The 26,238-nt window shown below is 35.5% G+C and overlaps 1 protein-coding gene across 1 annotated transcript in view; it reads right to left on the bottom strand.

Moving 5' to 3' along the window:
* LOC125676940 (uncharacterized) overlaps positions 1-25,346 on the bottom strand; it is a 31,417-nt gene extending 6,071 nt beyond the window's left edge. The window contains exons 1-3 of the mRNA XM_048914817.2: positions 25,068-25,346; positions 22,426-23,532; positions 11,890-12,032 (exon numbers count right to left, since the gene is read on the bottom strand). Coding sequence (XP_048770774.1) covers positions 11,890-12,032; positions 22,426-23,529 — 1,247 coding nt within the window. The 5' untranslated portion in view covers positions 23,530-23,532; positions 25,068-25,346. The remainder of the gene's footprint in view (positions 1-11,889; positions 12,033-22,425; positions 23,533-25,067) is intronic.
* Positions 25,347-26,238: the final 892 nt, after the last annotated feature.

Below are 26,238 nucleotides of genomic sequence, written 5' to 3'. Positions count from 1 at the left end.
TCCTTGCTTGTCGTAGAAGGCGACTAAATGGGGCGGTCCTTCGGATGAGACCGCAAAATCCGAGGTCCCGTATCACAGCAGGTGTGGCACGATAAAGATCCTTCCCTGCTCAAATATCGTAAGCGCCGGGCATAGGACGCATTTTTGCAGCCCTTCACCGGCAGTGGTGACGTCTCCATATGAGTGAAATATTCTCGAGAGGTACGTATAAACAATCAATCATGTATCACATCAAATTTTAAAACGAACGAGTTCGGTATGTACATGTATTATTATAAGAGCTTTGCCTCATTTGGGATGAATTTAGGTGAAAGTTCGTACATTTACCGATATCCTGTGGATTAGTGTTGAGATACAGCGGGAAAGGAAGATTGAAACAGAACCAATGAAAACTAAGGTGAAGTTTACAATCCATAGTATGAGGAATTAACAAATATGAAATAGCTAAAAAGGGTAACAGACAATTTATGCTTGAATGGAATTAAAAGGTCACCTCATTATTAATCTAAATATTAAGATACAAGTATTTAGTTTAGAAATTAATTGCTAAAAGTATTCCCTATTTAAGATTGGAGTACTGTGGTCACAAAGTCTCTGTTAGTTAAAAAATAATATATCAAACAAAGACGAAGATCATGAATTGTCGTTGTTATATACATACCACATTCCAAATCCCTGTTATAAGTATACACATATATGGTATTATGTGTAAATCTACATGTAAATGTGCGTTAATGGCGTTTTGCCACGGGGGTGGGTGGGTGTTAAAGTACGTGTGTTTTTTCCATTTTCTACCCATAGGTGTCGTTGCTTGCTAACACACCTGTCAATGCCGACACTTCAAAATTCTTGTTAAACACTTTGTAAATTCTTATACAAACGTTTAACTTCGCTTAATCAATGTAAGGTGCAGAATTTTAAGATAAAATTGTTTTACCGCTGGTAAACAAATTCCCAGAATTATGATTTTAATCATAATAAAGTATTTTCTTCCATTTTTTTTTTTGTTGCTATTATCTTAGCTACATAATCATTCCGTCTTCCGTTCCGCGTTTTAGCAACACCCAATAAAGAGTTGGGTAAACACGGACCAAAATGATTAGAGATAAGCCGTAAATTTATTTCAACATTCAAACCTAATTAAACAATTCTTTTTTTTTTCCATCCCAAACACTTAATCAAAAATACATATTTTGTGGATAATAGTTTACATAGACACCATTGTTTCAAAATAAGTATGAGAGTGGAAATCAAAGGGGTATGGTTTTACTTTCGACCTAACATGGCTATACATTAATACTCGAACTTATCAAAAGCTGTGGATTTTCGGTTCTCATGGGGCATAAATGAATGTTTGAAGTATGTTTGAATATAAATCCAGTGGGAAAACATGGTAGAAATATTTTTATATTAAAATTTGAGACGATTATGTAAAAATAATGATAAAAAACTGCGCCGTAAATCGATGGCTTTTATAATGGGTTGATGTGTAGCTCTCTGATATATCCCAATCCCCCAACCCCCAGAGAGCCACAATTCTGCAGCTAACTGTAAACCAGGTGCTAATACCAGGTCTATTACATGTAATACTGAAATTACGGCGGCGTAGAAAGAGGCCTACCTCAAACTTTAAGACTGAACCGGATGTAAGGATTACCGATCTCCATTCTCAGCTTGTTATTTGAAGGGTTTGGGGGATGATTGTGTAGTTTATCATATCTACTGTCTCCATCTTGATTAAGAAAATGTTTATATGGAAAATTTTGGAATTGAATCCCATTACATCGTGTGTCCCAATTTAAGTTTAGTGCTCCCCTACCATCACTCTTAAGATGTTTGACTACGCCATCGGCTTTGTCATATATACATAATGTAACTAATAACAAATTTGTCTGATCAAATTGTCAACTCGTCCGAACAAATTATTAATTTGACTGAACAAATTTATTTATTTGTTCGAACGAATTTCTATTTCGTCCGAACAAATAATTCGTCAAGACGAATTTCTATTTCGCCTGAACGTGCTAATTCGTCTAAACGAATTTCTATTTCGTCTGAACAAATTGGAATTCGTCCGAACGAATTTCTATTTCGTCCGAACAAAGTTCTATTTCATTCGAACAAAGTAATTTGTCCGAAGAATTTGCTAATTCGTCCGAACAAATTGCTATTTCGTCCGAACGAATTTCTGTTTCGTCCGAACAAAGTGCTAATTCGTCCGAATATTTTTTTTAATTTGGCCTTTCTACGCCACCGTATGAAATAATTGCAAAGTGTAAAATATTTACATGTAGTTAAACAACTGGTATCTGGCTTAAGAATGTGTTCGATTTTTCCCCTTTCAAATTGACATCATTCTGATTTTCCTAATTATAGTGCTTTAGTACTTGAAGGCATTGATTTCTATATCATATCCAAAATTAATTTATAATTACGCAAAAGATCGTATCCTTAAGCGCAGGCGCCAGTGAGGGCGCTAAATTCAAAACGTCCTTTCCTTTGAGAATGCTAAATATAAGAACTGTGAAGTGCCTCAAAATCTGACCTATCCATGACACCCAGAGTCAGAGCAGTGAGGTTTTCGTTAACGGAACAAACGTTTTTAAGGTCATATCCGAAAGACCTGTTACTTTTACTTCTAATGTCGGCGCTTGGTGAAGGAACAGTAACTACCTAATGTTAAACATCAGAGCTGTGGCACGGCGCCGGGGTCGAGGATCGAAGTTGTGCCCTCTGGTTTCGAAGCAAGCGTCCTAACCACTAGGCTACAACAGCCTGTACAGTAACAGCCGTAGGGTAAATGTGACAAATCGTTATTGTACAAACCTGTTAAGACAATCTAAATGGACAACTGTAGTAAGTATAATAATCACTCTCCATAATCATATACATGTAATAGAGAAAGGATGTTCAAAAATACAATCACCGTACAGAATCTCACAAAAATACAACCGCTGTACAGAATCTCACAAAAATACAACCGCTGTACAGAATTTCACAAAAATACAATCACTGGACAGAATCTCACAAAAATACAATCACTGTACAGAATCTCACAAAAATACAATCACTGGACAGAATCTCACAAAAATACAATCACTGTACAGAATCTCACAAAAATACAATCACTGTACAGAATCTCACAAAAATACAATCACTGTACAGCGCCAGTTAGTGTGTATCCAACACAGCAACAAACACTCAGTTGTAAACGCAGCAAATTTATTAAACCGGAAACGTGAGAGAAGATAGAAAAGTGACTAAACATAGAACCATACCGGTTACATAATGCTAACCCGAAATGCAAGTAATTAACATACTGGTGCAGAATCTCACAAAAATACAATCACTGTACAGAATCTCACAAAAATACAATCACTGTACAGAATCTCACAAAAAACAATCACTGTACAGAATCTCACAAAAATACAACCACTCTACAGAATCTCACAAAAATACAATCAATGTACAGAATCTCACAAAAATATAATCACTGTACAGAATCTCACGAAAATACAATCTCTGGACAGAATCTCACAAAAATACAATCACTGTACAGAATCTCACAAAAATACAATCATTGTACAGAATCTCACAAAAATACAATCAATGTACAGAATCTCACAAAAATATAATCACTGTACAGAATCTCACGAAAATACAATTTCTGGACAGAATCTCACAAAAATACAATCACTGTACAGAATCTCACAAAAATACAATCACTGTACAGAATCTCACAAAAATACAATCAATGTACAGAATCTCACAAAAATACAATCACTGTACAGAATCTCACAAAAATACAATCACTGTGCAGAATCTCACAAAAATACAATCACTGTACAGAATCTCACAAAAATGCAATCACTGTAGAGAATCTCACAAAAATACAATCACTGTACAGAATCTCACAAAAATATAATCACTGTACAGAATCTCACGAAAATATAATCACTGTGCAGAATCTCACAAAAATACAACCACTGTACAGAATCTCACAAAAATACAATCACTGTACAGAATCTCACAAAAATATAATCACTGTACAGAATCTCACAAAAATACAATCACTGTACAGAATCTCACAAAAATACAATCACTGTACAGAATCTCACAAAAATACAATCACTGTACATAATCTCACAAAAATACAATCACTGTACATAATCTCACAAAAATACAATCAATGTACAGAATCTCACAAAAATATAATCACTGTACAGAATCTCACAAAAATACAATCACTGTACAGAATCTCACAAAAATACAATCACTGTACAGAATCTCACAAAAATTCAATCACTGTAGAGAATCTCACAAAAATACAATCACTGTACAGAATCTCACAAAAATACAATCACTGTACAGAATCTCACAAAATATAATCACTGTACAGAATCTCACAAAAATACAACCACTGTACTGAATCTCACAAAAATACAACCACTGTACAGAATCTCACAAAAATATAATCACTGTACAGAATCTCACAAAAATACAATCACTGTACAGAATCTCACAAAAATACAATCACTGTACAGAATCTCACAAAAATACAATCACTGTACAGAATCTCACGAAAATACAATCACTGTACAGAATCTCACAAAAATACAATCAATGTACAGAATCTCACAAAAATACAATCACTGTACAGAATCTCACAAAAATACAATCACTGGACAGAATCTCACAAAAATACAATCACTGTACAGAATCTCACAAAAATACAACCACTCTACAAAATCTCACAAAAATACAACCACTGTACAGAATCTCACAAAAACACAACCACTGTACAAAATCTTACAAAAATATAATCACTGTACAGAATCTCACAAAAATACAATCAATGTACAGAATCTCACAAAAATTACAATCACTGTACAGAATCTCACAAAAATACAATCACTGTACAGAATCTCACGAAAATACAATCACTGTACAGAATCTCACAAAAATACAATCACTGTACAGAATCTCACGAAAATACAATCACTGTACAGAATCTCACAAAAATACAATCAATGTACAGAATTTCACAAAAATACAATCACTGTACAGAATCTCACAAATATACAATCACTGGACATAATCTCACAAAAATACAATCACTGTACAGAATCTCACAAAAATACAATCAATGTACAGAATCTCACAAAAATATAATCACTGTACAGAATCTCACAAAAATATAATCAATGTACAAAATCTCACAAAAATACAATCACTGTACAGAATCTCACGAAAATACAATCACTGTATAGAATCTCACAATAGAGAAGGGGTGTTAAAAGAATAAGCGAAATTAAGTTTGAATGAAGTGGAACCAAGGCTCTTCAAAATACTCATTTTAATCCCTCAGGTTGTCCTAATCAGTCAATTTTATTATGCTAAAACAAATCACTGTAATCGCTCACATTGCAGGGTGAAACATTGTGACAAACGACCTTTTAACCCCTAGTACTTCTGATGTTCTATGTATTTTGATCTCTTTATCTGTACATACTAGTAATGGCATCATGATTGAATAGTCAGACATGTAATGACTCAATCCCAAATGTTTGATCGTACACATTAGCCGGCCCGAACTGTGGAATTCTGTCTTTATCGGAGCGGTGGTCAATAATACATTCTGGGAAGTCAATATGAAATAGACATGATCGTGATTATTTTCCTGATAGTATTTTCAACATTCCCCAACTTAAGCAATAAATGTCCGGGTTGTTGTATTTAAGGGGTATATAAACAGTTAAGCATGCTAATATAAAATATGGATTTTTATGCTCCGGATAATTTTCCATGCAAAGCAATCTTGAGTCGGTGTGACGTAAACTTGAATTTTATAAGCAGTGAACTAGTCAATGATTATCGTTAACAAAACATTATCAATGTAGATATTTAGATGTAAAACCAGTCAACTCTCAACGGTTACATAAGAATGGTTCCCTTGTCAAGGGTTTAAACCTTTGAATTTCAAGGCAATCTCTTTTTTTCTCACCTTAACTGGGACGACAGAGATGTTACAGACATATTACTGACTTTCGGTTCTCGACAACCAGCGGACGAGAAACGAGTAAAATTGCCTCGTATTTCAATTAATAATACACATCACCAATAACCTGCTTCTAATCGATAGTAATTTAAGCATAGTTTGACAGCAAATCCCGGGAAAATGCCTACTCTTTTCTCTGATTGACCCAGAACACATCAATATATGCTTCGTATAAAGTTTGCATTTTTAGGACATTCTAAGGACTATATCAATCGATGTAAAGTTTAAAGTTACACAGCACCGATGAAATAGTATGAGTAGATGATTTAAAGTGCCATCGATCATTTTCATCTGATAGTTTAACTGTTTAAGAGAGAGAGAGAGAGAGAGAGAGAGAGAGAGAGAGAGAGAGTTTGAGTTTCTTACAATATAATATATGACATAGTTTAGGGTTTTTTGTGCCTGCCCGACTGTCTGTCTGTGGCAAAAAACTTTAACCTTGGTCATATCTTTAACACCAGAAGAGGTAAAGCTTTAATATTTGGTATATGTAATCCTTGTGGCATGACTTTTCCATTGACACCAAAATCTTTGACCTGGTGACTTTTTCGTTGACCTTTGACGTACTTTTAACAAATTGAATATAAGCCATACATGTATCTTTCAAATCATAAGACGTACAGTTTTTATATCAAGCATGTGCAATTTTTGTGAGAAGGCCATTCTCACGATATCAGATTTGTTGACCTTGTGACCTTGACAATTGACCTAACTAGTTTTTTGGAAAATTTAAAAAAAAAAAAAAAAGAGCTACAATGTCTTATAGTTTTTCTTTGTTGCAATCCGGGGGTATCGGTGTTTCACAAACAAATCTTGTTTTACAATTCAATTTCACATAGTTTCCTGTTGGAACAGTGCGTTTAGGGCGAAGAAACAAAACGCTAGAGTGAATGAGCAAATTGTGATTATCTGAAATTTCACACCACTTATTTTCTGTTGTGTAAATTTGTTCTCCATAAAGCAAGGTTGATTAGTGATACTGAAACATTCATGAAATTTAAAGCATTGAATATGAATATTCTTATCACGAAAATCATAACCAGAGTCAAATATCAGGATGAGGAACAATATTCATATTCTGAATTTTATTCCCCAATAAAAAAAATTTCTAAGTAACAACTCTGGTTTTAAAAAACCCAACATTTCCCATGGACAAAAAAGTGAAGATAACAAACAGGGATCAATGTTAAGTGAAGATAACAAACAGGGATCAATGTCATAAAAACTATTAAGAATACAAAATTAAGAGCAGGGCAAATACGGACCCCTGGATACATCTGAGATGGGATTAGGAGTAAGGATCCTTTTTTTGACCGTCTCACCCGTTGTGAACCTTACATTTTGATCAGGTAAACGGAGTAATCCGTAGTCAAAATCAGTGCGTTGAAAACGGCCTAAGAATTGGTATGAAACACGCCAGGCAGCATTCGACCCAGAAATAATTTGTGTTTGCAAATTTGGTCATTATAATGGTTGTTAAATTTGCCAAATGCTGACTTTCAACGAGACCGTTGAAACCCATGCAACATCAACTCATTTGTCAGTGGCCTGTCTCAATTTAAAAATTGTAATGGACCCATTTTTCAAATACAGGAAATCGTAATGTAATGTATTACATTTAAAAAATGCCAGTGATGACAATTGCTTTTCAATTCCATTTTTTATTTTATGAAATAATATATAATATGTTTATATTTAAATGATTTATCTAATGCAAAACTTTTCTTAATAAGAAGTCAGTTATAAAATAGAAATGACCTTAATTTCTCGAGACAAAGAAGCTTAAGTCAAAACTTAACTCTGGAAATGAACTAAACTTCTGACTGCTGAAATAAAACAAATTTCTGTACATTTTGTTGTAAATGTCTTTTTAAATTATATTTGTATAAAAAGATACTGAAGAAAATGTTTTTTTTTTTTTTTTTTTTTTTTGCATTGAAGAATTTTGAATTCGGCAAATCTATGAACTCAACTCTACAATCATTGAAGATTTCAACTTGATATCTTGAGGAGTTTTCAAGAACACACAGGGACAAACTGACCTCAGAAAATGGAATAAGCATTGATATCTTACGTATTAAACAACTTTATAAAAATCGGATTAATGTCTATCAAGTTCAAGTGAATATCTATCGTTCTTGAAAATTTCACGAAATTTTCCGAGAAATCGCGTTCACAAAAATCGTATGAAAAAGCCGGGAAAAAATGGAATACACTAGATACATATACAACACATTCAATAAGTCTCTGTTTTATCTTAAATAAAATATTTAGATCCTGCGTTCATATTTCAAATCAAATAAAGTTTTGCTATAAGATGAAGTATATTACTTGAGAAAAGCAAACTATTAATTTTATCAAGCTAACACTTTTATCCAAAGCCCCGGTCAGCTCACTCTATGCATTATTCGAAGGGAAATTAGTCTGTAAGATTTGACATTGTACAATCCACTTAGTGTAAAACAAAGCCGGATTGATTGAAGCGTCAATTTCCGGATTCTCGGAAACTGATTCAGAACTACTTAATTGTGGCATGATCGATTTTCCCATTCGGCAAACCTCGGCCGATTCCGGTACCCTGTACCGGAATCGGCCGAGGTTTGCCGAATGCGATTTTCCCCGTCGAGTTTTCTCGAGTTACCTGTACATGATGTAAACTACTTCTGGTTCACAAGTCTTACACGGACTAAAATCGGGTGTATTTGATATTTTTAAATCGTTTTCTCACAGTTTCCCCTCGAGAATTTTTCACTCATATTGAGACGAAACTTGTTTTAGGTGTAGTGTCATAAATTTAGCGCATAGGTACAAAACTAATATCTTGCCTAACAAAGTCACGTGATTCTTTTGTTACCGTGATTAAACATTTTGAAATTAAATACGATACTGAATTCTGTGGTATATCAAGAGTTGCAATATTTGACGATTTCCATTGGTCTGGTAATAATTTGTATCCTATAATTGTTCATTTATATTGTAGAATTTCATTTATGCTGCATAATTTTACATTTGTGTTGTAGAATTTTTATTTGTTTGTATGATATAATTTTCATGCGCATTGTGTGTTTGTTTTTATCTTTATTTATTTTTTTTATATTTTTGATGAATAATTTTCCAATAGTATTCTATGATTTATATTTCTAAGTAAAATACTTTCATATCAGTTTTGTAGTAGAGCAGTTGTTTATCTATTGGTTTTGTTTTTACTAAGGGTGTCATAAATTAAGTTTGACCCTGTATTAAATGATAAAAGCCTAACACGAGGTCATTAAATTGGTGGTTTGTTGCCTTAGTAGGTAGTGTTATCTTCATGAAAATAGAATAATAAGCAGAAGGATGCGAGCCTGGGTGTATAACCACGTGTGGTTGTTAGGCAAAAATTAGGATTTATGAAAATTATACATACGGTGTATACACTTACCCCGCCGCTGCTCTCTTAAAAACTAAACCAACAAAGTGTTCCATCTATAGGGATTTTTGGATCATCTGATTTTGTATTTATCAGTACGGGGTGCCTAACCATTCTTGAAAACATGGTATTCCAACATACTGAATATCAAAGGCCTATGTCAAAAGACAAAAACAAAAAATTCATGGTCTGGACGAACAAAATGCCTAAACATTATGTTATTTGACCGTTACATGAAAGGTCAAGGTCATCAAAAATGGTACGCGACACTCTGTTTTATCATGGTACACCCATGTACCAAAAGCCTATGACAAAAAATACCTTAAAATTCTATTATTTGACATATACATAAAAGTTCAAGGTTAAAGTTCATCAAAATTGCACGTGACACATTGTCTTATCATGGTATACCACATACTAAACATCAAAGGCTTGTGTCAAAAGACAAAAGAGTTATGGCCCGGACAAACTTTGTATGAGAAGCGGAAGAAGACGATGATGAAGAATTCACACTAAAACAATATGTCCCCTTTCTGGGAAGGGGAGACATGATTATACAATACAAATAAAAATATGCAACGCAAAAAAAAAAAAAAATGAAAAAAAAAATGATACAATACAAATGGAAAATTAAATGATACAAATGAAAATTATACATATACAAATTATACAATATAGATAAGAAATTATACAATACAAAGAAATAACCAACAAAGACTTGACAGACATGAGCAAATCTTGATACATATCAGTTTGAGATGCCTGAAATTAAGAACAGCATGTCAAACCTCATATTAGTTAATGCGGGTATTATTAGGGATGTGATTCTTCATATTAGTTAATGCGGGTATTATTAGGGATGTGATTTCTCATATTAGTTAATGCGGGTATAATTAGGGGGTGTGATTCCTCATATTAGTTAATGCGGGTATTATTAGGGGGTGTGATTCCTCATATTAGTTAATGCGGGTATTATTAGGGGGTGTGATTCCTCATATTAGTTAATGCGGGTATTATTAGGGCTGTGATTCCTCATATTATTTAATGCGCGAATTAGTACAAATCTCTGTTTGCCTTGGGTTTTCAGTAGGGCGTGACGTTCTTGATGCTACTTATTTACTGCCTGTCAAATGGTGACCTACATTCTCATTGGTTGCGAGATGAGCTCATCAATATTTATAACATTACACAAGTAAAAAGTACTGACTGATTAAAAACCGTATGAATTATAAAACGCTCTAGGTGTTTACATGTCGTATTTACATGTACATGTACGCAGTAAATAAAGTATTTGTTGTAGATATGCTTTCCAGAGCATAGGCTTTTCGTTGTTATTCACATGTATCTATTTCTTTTCGATATTTTTCTGTGCGGAAGGGAAAGGGATGTATCATAAATATATGTAGTATGTTTACAAGCGAATACAACACTTTGAAAAAAGAATTTAGAACCAATTTGTTCCATTTTATAATGCAATTTGTATAATGACTTCCTAGGGAATCAAAGAAAAATTGCATCTTACATGTACACACTCGTGTATGTACAAACTTAAATTGGTCTTAATACCATACCTTATCTCAGACACGTACGTGTAAATTATCAAAGAAGGGAACTTGCAAGTCAAATAGTTGAAGTTCAAAGTATCTATTTACAAGAGATCTACCAACACTATGTGAAAAACTTCACATTAACATTTTAATATCTTTACATTAAAGATATTACGACGTAAAACAAATTGTGTTTACGAAAGCGTCTACCGTCGTATAAGCAACAATTTGCAAATTATAAACGGCTTCCTGTACGTCGGGTCATATTGAAAGGTCATGGAAATGACTGAAATTTAAAATGGTTCCTGTTGAAAACTTTTATCAGACACTGAAACTCAATTCAAATCATAAGATCTTATCGCAAATAACTCCCTCATCCCCGGGTTTCTCGCCATACCACCAAATATTTGTTTTTATCATTTGAACAGTGCAATAGAATTTTGATTTGAAAGACGGTCAAATTACATAGGACGACATAAGACTGACAATGTTCTGAACTGAAATTTACACTCATGCTTTTCATTCAGGAGCAATACACATGTGATAGAAAACAGCGCAAATGTCATGAGATTGATTAATAGGTAGCGAGAAACCAATGATGCGATTGAACTCTTAACCAATGAGAATCTAAGTCACCATATGACACGCGGTAAATATGTAGCGTCTAGAAAGCCACGTCCTACTTAAAGCCCAAGCCAAACAGAGAATTCTACTATTAGGGGTGTGATTTGACTTTTTGGGCAAACTGCGATAATAAGCAACCTCTAGCGGGTTTGACATTGCTATTTTTAATAATTTTCACTGATGAATCAAATTTCCTCTCTTCTTATATAAGTTATAAGAGTTTTCTGGTTTAATTATATCCTAGCACTTACGTCATCTGGTGTTTATGTAATCTGCTGACATCATCGAGGCTGTGATAAGTGGGCGTGGTTAAGAGATGGGAATCTATCCAATGGATGTGTACTGTCACTTTCTGGTCGTCTGCTGAGAGAAATTCACACCGGGGATCCTGGAGCTGTAACACATCAAATAAGAGTATATCTTTCGGGTGAGTATAATTACCTTCACTCTACACTATGATAATCTGGTATACATGCTATTAACAGTGTCATTTTTGTAGGTTGTCGCATCAGCTGTTTTGTTTTTGGTTTGTGTATTTGTGATGTCACTTGGAAAACTTCGTGTGTGATTGGATGACGTGAGAAGAGCACGTGATCGTCAGGAGCAGTGATGTTGTAACTTTGACTTGGAATCACTTCGTAACTCACTGTCCCGTAAAGTGTGTAACCAAATCATCTGTAACCGCGTATATGTAATTCTTTCCTTCAGGGTGTCTAACGTGTGTGCGCATCGTGATTGATGACAAGGACACCTGTGTGACGGATCTGAATGTATTTATTATACAGCTTTTATTTCAAGCCCCGATTGTTAAATCAGCTTAATTTCTTATTACATTTAAAGTTCATTAACTTACTGCCAATCATTTATTTTGAGTACTTTTCATGTTTGGACATGCTTGATTACATTCCACATGCTTTGTATTTTAATAAAAACAGGAAGTATCATACCTGTTGTCAAGCTTTCCTAAGCAAATAAGCTATCCATTTCCTAATAGGATAAGTCAGGATAGTTCTTTGGATTTGATTGGCTTGAATTCGTGAACAGAATTTGTGGCATATAAGGCCGTGTTTGATGAGTTTTACTCTCTTGGTTAGGCTGGGGTATATAAGGTCGTGTTTGATGAGGTTTACTCTCTTGGTTAGGTTGGGGTATATAAGGCCGTGTTTGATGAGTTTTACTCTCTTGGTTAGGCTGGGGTATATATATAAGGCCGTGTTTGATGAGTTTTACTCTCTTGGTTAGGCTGGGGTATATAAGACCGTGTTTGATGAGTTTTACTCTCTTGGTTAGGCTGGGGTATATATATAAGGCCGTGTTTGATGAGTTTTACTCTCTTGGTTAGGCTGGGGTATATAAGGTCGTGTTTGATGAGTTTTACTCTCTTGGTTAGGCTGGGATATATAAGGTCGTGTTTGATGAGTTTTACTCTCTTGGTTAGGTTGGGGTATATAAGGCCGTGTTTGATGAGTTTTACTCTCTTGGTTAGGCTGGGGTATATATATAAGGCCGTGTTTGATGAGTTTTACTCTCTTGGTTAGGCTGGGGTATATAAGGCCGTGTTTGATGAGTTTTACTCTCTTGGTTAGGCTGGGGTATATAAGGCCGTGTTTGATGAGTTTTACTCTCTTGGTTAGGCTGGGGTATATAAGGCCGTGTTTGATGAGTTTTACTCTCTTGGTTTGGCTGGGGTATATATATAAGGTCGTGTTTGATGAGTTTTACTCTCTTGGTTAGGCTGGGGTATATATATAAGGCCGTGTTTGATGAGTTTTACTCTCTTGGTTAGGTTGGGGCATATAAGGCTGTGTTTGATGAGTTTTACTCTCTTGGTTAGGTTGGGGCATATAAGGCCGTGTTTGATGAGTTTTACTCTCTTGGTTAGGCTGGGGTATATAAGGCCGTGTTTGATGAGTTTTACTCTCTTGGTTAGGCTGGGGTATATAAGGCCGTGTTTGATGAGTTTTACTCTCTTGGTTAGGCTGGGGTATATATATAAGGTCGTGTTTGATGAGTTTTACTCTCTTGGTTAGGCTGGGGTATATAAGGCCGTGTTTGATGAGTTTTACTCTCTTGGTTAGGCTGGGGTATATATATAAGGCCGTGTTTGATGAGTTTTACTCTCTTGGTTAGGCTGGGGTATATAAGGCCGTGTTTGATGAGTTTTACTCTCTTGGTTAGGCTGGGGTATATAAGGCCGTGTTTGATGAGTTTTACTCTCTTCGTTAGGCTGGGATATATAAGGTCGTGTTTGATGAGTTTTAATCTCTTGGTTAGGCTGGGGTATATATATAAGGCCGTGTTTGATGAGTTTTACTCTCTTGGTTAGGCTGGGGTATATATATAAGGTCGTGTTTGATGAGTTTTACTCTCTTGGTTAGGCTGGGGTATATAAGGTCGTGTTTGATGAGTTTTACTCTCTTGGTTAGGCTGGGGTATATAAGGCCGTGTTTGATGAGTTTTACTCTCTTGGTTAGGCTGGGGTATATAAGGTCGTGTTTGATGAGTTTTACTCTCTTGGTTAGGCTGGGGTATATAAGGCCGTGTTTGATGAGTTTTACTCTCTTGGTTAGGCTGGGGTATATAAGGCCGTGTTTGATGAGTTTTACTCTCTTGGTTAGGCTGGGGTATATAAGGCCGTGTTTGATGAGTTTTACTCTCTTCGTTAGGCTGGGATATATAAGGTCGTGTTTGATGAGTTTTAATCTCTTGGTTAGGCTGGGGTATATATATAAGGCCGTGTTTGATGAGTTTTACTCTCTTGGTTAGGCTGGGGTATATATATAAGGTCGTGTTTGATGAGTTTTACTCTCTTGGTTAGGCTGGGGTATATAAGGCCGTGTTTGATGAGTTTTACTCTCTTGGTTAGGCTGGGGTATATAAGGTCGTGTTTGATGAGTTTTACTCTCTTGGTTAGGCTGGGGTATATAAGGCCGTGTTTGATGAGTTTTACTCTCTTGGTTAGGCTGGGGGTATATAAGGCCGTGTTTGATGAGTTTTACTCTCTTGGTTAGGCTGGGGTATATAAGGCCGTGTTTGATGAGTTTTACTCTCTTGGTTAGGCTGGGGGTATATAAGGCCGTGTTTGATGAGTTTTACTCTCTTGGTTAGGCTGGGGTATATAAGGCCGTGTTTGATGAGTTTTACTCTCTTGGTTAGGCTGGGATATATAAGGTCGTGTTTGATGAGTTTTAATCTCTTGGTTAGGCTGGGGTATATATATAAGGCCGTGTTTGATGAGTTTTACTCTCTTGGTTAGGTTGGGGTATATAAGGCTGTGTTTGATGAGTTTTACTCTCTTGTTTAGGCTGGGGTATATATATAAGGTCGTGTTTGATGAGTTTTACTCTCTTGGTTAGGCTGGGGTATATAAGGCCGTGTTTGATGAGTTTTACTCTCTTGGTTAGGCTGGGGTATATAAGGTCGTGTTTGATGAGTTTTACTCTCTTGGTTAGGTTGGGGTATATATATAAGGCCGTGTTTGATGAGTTTTACTCTCTTGGTTAGGCTGGGGTATATAAGGTCGTGTTTGATGAGTTTTACTCTCTTGGTTAGGCTGGGGTATATAAGGCCGTGTTTGATGAGTTTTACTCTCTTGGTTAGACTATGACCTAATGGTAAGTGTTCTCTTCTTTTATTCTGGAGCTAGACGCTTTGTCCGAACCCATGTCGTGTTCATCGTCGCAAACCACGACTCTCTCAATATGCAGGACCATATTGAAAACTAGCGTTATCGCTAAATATGTAATCCTGGATAAATAAAGGCTTTATTATTATTATTATTATGTTATTGTTTCAGTCTATTTCAAAAACGTTTGTGAAATAGAATGAAACAATAAACCGTGGTTTGTGACGATGTGTCGTGTTTAGAATGGATAAATGAAATTTTTACTTTGTTCTCATTCACTCAGTTTTTGTCCAATGATCATAAAAATTCTAAATCTTTCAATAGGTTCAAAATCAAATATACATTGTAGTTTCTAACAATGTATTCCAAAACAGGCACGAAGAGTTAGGCACACCCCTACCCCCGTTTTTAACAATGAGCGCCAAGCAATTTTTATTTTGTAATGCAAATAAATTCTATAGATGGAGGCTGCTCCCTCCCTCATTATTTTAACAGCAGTAGTAGATGAGAAGAATCCCAGCTTGAAAGTCATTGATGAAAAATATTTAGCGAAGTATGAGCGTTGATAGTAGTGAAAGACTTCACCCCTTCCAAATTGCTTGGATATGAGAGAGAGAGAGAGAGAGAGAGAGAGAGAGAGAGAGAGAGAGAGAGAGAGAGAGTCAGTCAACATATGACATGTTATACGAGGAAATAAATGGTTATATAGTTTAAACAGGTCAACCATATTATGGGTGTTCAGAACTAAATTACTCAAGTTTAAAAGGTGCAAGACGATTGAACAATATTACAACTTTTGCTGTGGAACTTAACCGGAAATACAAAGTTTAAATATGGTTGACTCATTTGAACTCGGATACTAATAGCTGGTGAAAATAAATCTGATCTGCAAACCCCTTTCCTTTAAGTACCAGCATTTTTAAAAATCTATATTCTAGATTATCTGGGCCATTTTGCAATGAAAGTATTCATAATGCTTATGCCTACCGTGAAATGGGACTTCGATTTTTAAATCTCACATGTTATATTTCTAAAGCTTGGCGAGAGATGGTAGCAACTCGGGTCTCTCGCGACAGGGTCTCGAACCCCTGACTTCGCGACCATAAAGCAAGCGCCATACCATTGAGCTATTATATCCCATCCTGCGGTTTTCAGAAAACTTTTCAGAAAACTTATTCTCCTTTAATATATTGTACTTGAGTTGATAAAACGTACAGTGACAATAATCAGAGGAGTCTGAATGGAAACAGTTTAATGACATTTCAGATGTTTTATATGTACAAAAAGAAAAGAAGAAGAGGAGGTGTATAGACTCTTTGCAGCTAATACGTATAGAATCAGTACTTTGGCTTTATCAGTACAAAGTGGATATTTCAAAAAATTCTGTAATAATTCTTTCATTTACACAGAAATGAGACGCAAGATTATTTGAGTTTGTTCTAGATTATTTCTCTATCAAAATTATCTGTTTATTGGTTTGGGTTTCGCAAGACAAGGGCTGTTGGTAAATACACCAAATGACACACCTATTCCAATAGAACTTGATAGTGCGACATTTTACAGTGGTACAAATTGAACGGGAATTGAGATTCTGCACACGGAGCATTTCCCATGATGGAAAAGCTAATTGAATGCTATAACGTCAACAAAAACAAGAAACCCCGTGGGCTTTACCGCTGATCTTAACCACATACATAGAAATCGGACAGAAAATGCCGGGATAATGGTCTACAGCCGCTATCTGATTACCTCCTGACACCGGGGAATTGTCATAACCAATTGTCACATGCTACGGGATTCGTTTCCTCCATTGGCCATGATTGGAAATAGGAAAGTCGGAAGAACCTTATAAAAATTTTAACATTAACAAAAACAAAAAAACAAAAAAAAAAACCAAAAAAAAAAGATAATTAATAATAAAATCAAAAAAAAAAAAAAAAAAAAAAAAAAAAAAAGAAAGAAAAAAGATAAATTAAAAAAAAGAAATCATTAACAAATAAAAAAAAAAACAACAACAACAAAACCAAAAATAATAATTAATAATAAAATAAAAAAAAAAATAAAAAAAGATAAATTAAAAAAAAAAGAAATAAAAAAAAATATATAGATAAAATAAAAAGATAAATAATAATTTAAAAAATACATCATACATATACGAGGATGTTTTTAAAAAGATGAATTCCACCAATGGAAACCCAGCTGTTTTAAAGATTTTTTTTTAAAAACACACTACCCTACATGTATATATTCCTATAAGTTTAGAACTCCCCGTTTTACTAGACTTTAACCCCTGGTCATTTAAAAAATCTTGAATCTACACTATGTAAAGATCCTGTATATTACTTTCATGAATAGTAAAGCAGTTATCCTGAAGAATAACCTTTGTAAAGACAGTTTCCTACAGGCCCTCCGAGTGGGCCATTCGTGATCCCGAAAACCAACATTGATTTCACTAATTGTACGTTCGTTGTTCTGAATTAAAGAACACTTTCAAAGAAATTTCCATATTCATTTCTATATTTAGCTTTGGATTCCCATTGTGACAAGAAATCTGAATCTACACTACAGTGTATATACCTGGTTTCACAAATTGTTACCTAATTTGATTTTAAACATCCGTCTTATTGATTGGTTTGACCATTCGAACAAACGTGTATTTACGCTATATATAGAGTTGCTTTCATATCACTAAATGTAGGTCAGTGTGTTGCTTAAGACGAAGAACTCTAAAGACACTATTATATATAATTCCTTTTCGAACTATGAACCTCTTTTTGGCTCCACCTTGTCCCCAAATGGACCACCAATTGAACATACATGTACACCACCTAAGTTTCGTCATTTCTTTGGTTGTACAGGAAGATGGTCTGTAGTAATTCTACCTTATAATCACTATTTCTTTATTATATGAACACATCCCTTGCACTGAACAAACTTTAACCCGCTTAATTTAGAAATCATTTGTACAAAGTTTGGTTGAAACCAACCAAAAGGTTTTGGAGAAGTTGAAAATATGAAAAGTATACACCAACAACGATGGCGGAACATTTTTGATTCGGAAAACTCACTTGAGCCGTTGGTTGAGATAAGCTAAATTTAGAACTCATAAATTTTGGCTACATCAAACAGCACGACGGCCACAATAGAATTCGACCCGTGCAGAAAAAGAAGCAAACTTTTCGATGGACTACTGTAGAACACTTTTAGTATAGTTACTGGATTGCTGATTGGATTGCAGTCATTCTGGAGAAGTTACACATGGCAGACGGACGCGAAGCGATCATAATGCATGTAGCCTATTACAACAGGAGGTGAGTTCAACTGTCTACGGCAATATTTCATGCAAATTTTCCATACAAGATAACGACATAGAAACACTATACACGAACGTAAGCAATGCTACCTCTATCGCCTATCCCTGACAGGAGTACCGGAAACGATACATACATGTAATAATGCCTGTCACAAGGGTATGTAGGGTGTTTTTCTCGAGTCCTGAGTTTTAGAACTTTACTTAGGTAGTGTCAGTCACCATCAAGCTTCGACATATTTTCTTTTGCATTGTATCAATAATAGGTCATCACTTAAAAGCTATGACGGGCGGAAATACTCCTGCAAGAGAAGTTGAAATGGATAAAAAGTGCAAAATGATCTAGAGTGACCCTCAAAGAAGCTACATAGCACGTTTCAGCTTGATATGTGACAGAGAAATGAAAATAGAACCAGAAAACCCCGAACGGAAGGACAGCCATTGCTGTATCATAAAACGTCCAATCGGAACTCCTCGAATGTCTCGCGCACTCGACATAGATCTCGGATGTAATACGATGGCATCCATGAGCGAATTTGATGCATTGTCAATTGTGACGTCACAGCAATGCATCAAATTCGCTCATGGATGCCATCGTATTACATCCGAGATCTATGTCGAGTGCGCGAGACATTCGAGGAGTTCCGATTGATAAAACGTCCCGTCTAACGACGGGCATATGAATACAAATTATCCACAGTATCTGAAGAACGATGTTAACACCTAGAGGCGTTGCAACCTAATTAATTTTCAGAAAATCGATTTCCGTATTTCATCTCATTGAAATATTTGTTCTTACCACAACCACTAACTCATTTTCCCAAGGAAAAATAATACTGTTTCAAAGAACAATTACTGAAATGGCGCCTCTACATCAACTTGACGTGTAATTTGTACTCTAAAGATAAGCACGGAAATTCATTGTTCTCCTGTCGAATCATGGATTTTTGACAACTCCCAAAGAAACTATAGTGCATGTAAAAATGGATCAGTGTTCCTATGGAAGCATACACATGTGTATGTATTAACTATAAAAAGCATGATTAAGGACATACGCGTCGTATCTGCCATTTTTTCTAAAACTATTTATTCATCTCCTCGATATGAAGAGTTATTGTATGATTTCCAAAATATAGGTTTAAATTTCACACTGCAAGAACATTACTATACTTCGTATATCGGTCCGGTTATATCACCTAACCAGTGATACAAGGGGCCCAGGTTTGATTTCCGATTGATGAACAAGTGAAAATAACGAACAGTGATCGATCTAAAATATCCTACAAAGAATACAAAATTAAGAGTAGGGCACAAATATTCCTTCCCATCTCTGTTACAATTACTTAATAATATCCATATATACACAACCTTCTATAGTACGCAAGACTTGTCTTTAGATTTTTACTTGCCACAACCAGAAATGATCAAAATATGATACAGTGTATCTCTAAAACAGACCTGATAATGTACACCAAGTGTTTCGTAGACACAACGTAGGATACAAGTGAATTGTACATTCCTGAAATGACACGAAAATGTATAATTTGATTGAGAAACGACGCGTATGACCTTCACTCGACCTAAACATGCTTATTTTAAAAGGTGGATTTCGTCCCGCGAGGTTGGAGTAGTGTAGTGGTTAGTGCGCTTGTTTTCGCAACTCGTGTTCAATTCTCAGTCCCGGCGCCACGTCAAACCTGAGTTGTTTCACATGGGTTATGACTGTTTTGACAAGCGCCTGACATTAGAAACGAAAGTCAGTGGTATTTCGAATATGAAATTGACAATGGAGGCCCCGTGTTACAGTAAGCGTTTGTACGAAAAGGAACCGTCATTATTTCTGCCATTAGTGCACAAGTAAAAAAAAATTGGCACTTCACCTAAACCTGATGACGTCTCTGCATAATTGAAATTTAAACAAAATTCACACATAAAAACCCATTCATATTGCAGGATTCTGTAGGAGTTTGTGGGCGATATAAAAGATAAAAATGACGTGAATGAAAAAGTAAAGATAACAAATATTGATCAATCTCATAAATACCATAAAGAATTCCAATTTAAAAGAAGGCAAAACACGGACCCTTGGAAAAAACCAGAGATGGGATCATGTGCCTAGCAGGAGTAAGCATTCCCTGTTGACCGGTCACATCCTCCATGATCATACGCAGAACATGTTCTCGTGTATCGCAGCAGTCTTGAGACATGCAGTCGATATACAGGTGATACTGGAATAGTGTTACATAGATATGGCAAGTTGATGATGGAGAAGCTCTAGTCATCCCGTTTATCACCCATTTCAGTTATTAATTTGCCGTAAACATATATGCTCAATAATAGGAAGCAGATATGGAAGAGTCGGTGGTGTCCTTTATTTTGAGTTCACTGAATATATCAAATCGACATACATGTATGAATGAAAATGGGTATTGTTAATAGATAAAACGTAGTTGATATATTTAAATGTCGAATTGAAGGCCACAGCAAGCTATTTTTTTTCTTTTCATGTAGAAGCTTTTGAATAAGAATACAAAATCAAGTAAGCTAATAAAGGAACACAATTCGTGTCCATGGGAATTCCACCAGACTATTGGAAGACTTTATCACCAAAGACCTTGTGGATATTTTCAATAAAGAACTCCATCATTTTTAAAAAATATCTTCAGAGTACGTGTGTGTAGAATCAGTGGTGTTTAACAAAGTAAGTTTTTTAATGACTGAACACAAAATATTGAATAGTTCCGTGTTCCAATTTTTTAAGCAGCATACTACAGTGTATAATGTCAAAAAACATAGTCTTTAATTCATCGTGAGGAATGATCGTGCAAAAATGTTGAAAAGGCATAAGTTTTGACGCTGTTTATTTGGGAAAGGTCTTGGTAGAACATTGACTGTATCTAGAAATGTATCTTTGTAAGGGTTTTTGTGAAGTTTAGGAATTTAGTATAGGTAAGGTAACTGTCCATTTGACCAATTGACTGAGATATTAAATGTGTTTAAAACTGAAGCATGGTTTTGAAGAAGAATTTCATCATTGAAAGGGAACTTGAAGTAGAAGTTGGATTAACAAATTAAAGCCAACTTTTGTTTGAAATACAGTTGTAATGATAAGCTTAACAAACAAAGGCAATGCAGTTACAAGCTTTACCAACTGGAACCAATATATATATTCCATCCAATTCTTTCTGTTTTACTTAACACAGAAGGATAGAAGGTATGCACTTTTGTTTCGATGCGTCAACTGCAGTGTTTTGATATTCCTCTACTCTTTATCCGTTTTGATAATGTGTAAAATTCTTTCTTTTCATATTCAGCCCATCGTCTGACAATCTTTGACAGAATTTATAATGGAGATGAAGTTCTATCGCCAATTGAAACTGGACTATAAATGAAAGAAGAGATGGATTCTGTATAAGATGGTTATATCTAGGCACTGTAAAGTTTGTTATTGAAAAGTTTAGATGCATGGACGACTAATAACACACACATATTTCTAGCATAAAGATTTTCTGAAATTATAAATTCGTGTTGGATTTAATTTCGTTGTTTTCTCCCAGACAGGAAGAGTTGTCTATTCCTTTGAATTTGAGTTTGAGAAACTGGCGGCGTGATTCATCCGTAACCCGGGTTGGTTTAAAGAGCTCGTGACGGGCAACATCCATAATTATCATGGAAGAAATAACCATGTAGGATCTTGTATTTCATTGGTATCTGGTAGCGGAAAATCATATACATATAGTGTATACACTTTATACGTCTATTTTTCAAAGTTTATTTAATTATTTTTCTACTAGTATGTATTTTATTGATATTTAATTATTGACACTACAATCTATATGTCTATAAACCCACCTCTCTAACCAGAATATTTGTGTGCATTTTGAATCCTTCATCCAAGTCCTCTTGTACGTAATATCGGCTAAATGGGCCATTGCTAGCTTTGATCGTTGGTCGGTCAAGGTCAACGGATAACACTGCTAAGTCAAAGCTGACAAGTCGGGTGCATTTTCTGGGAACATGTGACACGTCGGTATAGTAGAGTTTAAAGGCAAGATATTTTCCTGAGATGTCAGATTCTAACATCCAAGCTTGTTTGTCTCTGTCGTACAAGTGCACGCGATTGCGGTTCTTATTTAAGACCGAAAGTGCCGCCTCGCTCATAGACACAACAGAGTACATGTTCACGCGGACACGAATAGTAGAACGCCCCCTGGAAAGTATATGTATTGTAGACCCGATGATGTAGGGTTCACCGTTTCCACTTCCGTCTAACCACTGTTCTATGGTACCTGACTCAAATCCTTGGTTTTCACCAATCCTGACGTCATACCGAACTCGACACAGATGGTCAAAGTTAGTGTGCCTGTGCAGCTGCACTGCAACATTTCCCTCTGTGTCTTGAGTGGGTGTGTTCGGATACAGAGAAATACTCCAGTCAAATAATCCGAAACTAAAATACGGTGTTTCAAGTTTCGTGTTGCTTGCGTATTTAGTATGGTAGTCTTTTGGAATACGGATGAAACATTCCATGGCTGTAGTCACATATCTTAGTTCCAATTCCACCAGGAAGTCCCCAGTTTGTTGTATAAATGTCCGCGTCACCAGATCCTCCAACGATATGAATGTTTGGCGTCCCCTGGTGTCGCATTCTTTTGAGAATTCTGAACCCTTTTCGATAAAAGTTTCGTTTTTTGTGAAGTGTTCTGTGTTAACCATGGTAAAGGCATAGTCCACCCGGCATACTACATGTGGAGACGCCGTTTGGAGCTTCAGGAACGCGCCCAAGTGTTTCTCGCTTTTCACAAAATTTGTTGTCCATTTTTGGTAGCCATAAACAATTTCTTTTGAGAAAGAAGTGGGGGCGTTGTCTTTGATTAGTTTAGCCGGAAGCTGAAATGTGAAGACTTCTGTATTGAATCTGTCGTGGAGTTTCACGATCCGGAATAATTTTGCCATGATCTAGAAATATACAAGACAAGCAGTTGTGAGTATATAATCAGACGCTTTCGAATACCCAGATGTGGTCGAAATGCCCGTAATGAGAAGAAAAGTAGTATGCGTTCGTTCGATTATGACGCTAACACATCCCTCCTGTATTATGTTTTCATAATCATTAACAAGCTATAAACGCGTATAATACGTAATATAAACTATCATCAAATGAACAAAACAACAATGAATTAACATTTCCATTCACTGTAACATCATAATATTAATTTGTATGCATCGTCGGAATCAATGAAGTCGATTAGCACTTGAATACAAACAAGGTAAACCCCGGCCTGAGTTTTCCCTAATCAATAGGTGTTGCATTAATCCCAGGGTCCCCGCGGTACCATTAATATCCTCCATTCCAGCGTGGTGCTGGGAATAATTTCAGTATACTCGATTCTACTTTATTCAGCTGTGTATTGTTTTAGGAATAACTTTGCCAGGAATATTAATTTTGGGGCCCCTAAAAAGACTGTTTGATATTAACCAGACAGACGTTATTGCTCTCTGTGCATTAAGATATACAGACAGCGATAGCAGATATGAACATTTTCAAATTTATATATATGCATATATTTTCTGTTCATGATTTCTTGCAGTTATTCCTTTAGAGTGGTCACGTTAGAAATCCTACGCAAAATGTCTGTATTATTTCAACCCAAATAAGGTCAAATTCACAAAAAAGAAAAACACACATTTTGACAAAGAACTATTCAATATAGAGAGAGGTTCGCACTGACTCAGAGTGCATGGCATAGCTACTTGGCGTGGTTTTGAAACCTTAATGTCGTTGGACGCACATGTTACTGGTCAAGAAGCTGGATTTCATTTGAGAATTTAACGAACTGATCAGCTGTATCACGGAGGGAAGTTCAATTAGTTCTTACATGGGTCAGATGCCTAATACCTAATACCCTAACAAAAATATTACAGTAAGCTAAAGTATTTTATATTCAACTAAAGTATTGAAATGTTTCCTACAGGAAATCAAAATATCAAAGGTTTTATTTCTAAAGTTAATGATGATATGAAAGTTTTACTTCAATAAATCAATGTATCGATCTTTTTGATAAAGTAAAACAAAGATTTTGAGTTGAAAATCCATGTATAGACTCAATCAAAGTAGATCATCACCAATATCATCAATCTTTTTAAAAAATCTACGACCATTTCATAAATACAAATATAAGTATCAAAATTGTCTCCGGAGTTAATCAAAGTTGTTTCTAATTTTACCATTTTAAGTAAAAATAAAGTTTTTATTACTGTAAATCATGGTATCCAAGTTTTTTCCTATTCTAAGTAAAGTTTCCAAGATTTTCCTACTGTAAGTAAAAGTATCAAAGCTTTTCCTATCGTCAAAGTATATACATGTAGTAGATTTTACAACTGCAAATCAAAGATTTGCTATTGTAAATCATTGAAGTCACAGTATCAAAGTTCTTCCTATAATACACTATATCACATATTTTACAGTATTGTTTGCTGGAGTTCGTACTCACCGTTGTGTCGTTGTAGTCCTTTGGTCTGTAAACTTCTTAATCCGCCAACGCTACGTACGTTTGTTTTTGTTTTTATTGTAAGTAAAAGGATAAAGTATCTTTTAATAACTTGTGATCCTCATCCTAGCACCAACCTTAATGATTTCACATCGAACAGAAAATTCACTCCAACCTAGAACTCAATTACAGACCCTGCAATCCAGAAAAAAGCGCTGAGGACTACAGTGAACTTTGATGGAACTATCAGTGTTAGGGGTTTCGCACTGTGCCATGATCAATGCTCACATGGAGTCTGTTGTTATATACAGTCCAAAATCGATTTGGGAGTCGATACATACAGCGTACTGATGCGAAAAAAATTATCGAAGCTATCATCTGTTTAATTATTAATCAAACTGCTTGAGGTAAACACACAGTTTTGTCTAGTTGGTGAAATCTCGCTCGTTGGTAGAACTATCTACTCCGAACTGACTGAGTTCATTAACTACACCAATATGAAATACAAGTATTGACGTACAAGGGACTTATGATTTTTCATTAGCCCGACATAACATGACTTTGATGTACAGTGTACACCTCTGTATCTTAAAACAAACAAAAAATGTTTCAGAAACATGTATACTCCCGTGGTGCAAAACTGAAAAGGATTACACACATGTATCACTTTAAAATTGATAGTAGTGTCAAAACAATTCAAGATATTGAGCGCACTGTCCAGAGTGGATTGACCCTTGACCTCAAAATCAAAGGGTCTTGTCCTCCTTGGGAAATAGTACCAGTGTACCAAGTTTGGTGTCAATCAAGCAAAATGATTCTCAAAATATAGAGGAGGCAATATATTACTATTTTCAGTTTAACCCTTGACCTCTGACCATGTGAACCCAAAATCAATAAGGCTCATCTACACCTTATAATGTACCAGCGTACCAAGTTTGATGTCTGGCAAGGAAAGGGGTCTCAAGATATTGAGTGAACAGTATCTTCTTATGTCCAGAGAGGATTGACCCTTGACCATATGGCCTCAAAATCAATAGGGGTTATCTACTCCTTTACGTTGTACCAGTGTACCAAGTTTGATGTCTGCCAAGCAAAGGATTCTTAAGATACTGAGCAGAAAAGACCTGGTCTAAAGACCGACCAACCGACAGGTGCAAAAGAATATACCCCCTCT

The sequence above is a fragment of the Ostrea edulis genome, chromosome 1 (assembly GCF_947568905.1).
Source record: "Ostrea edulis chromosome 1, xbOstEdul1.1, whole genome shotgun sequence".
In the NCBI taxonomy this organism is placed as follows: domain Eukaryota; kingdom Metazoa; phylum Mollusca; class Bivalvia; order Ostreida; family Ostreidae; genus Ostrea; species Ostrea edulis.
This window is presented reverse-complemented; position numbering and strand designations above follow the sequence as displayed.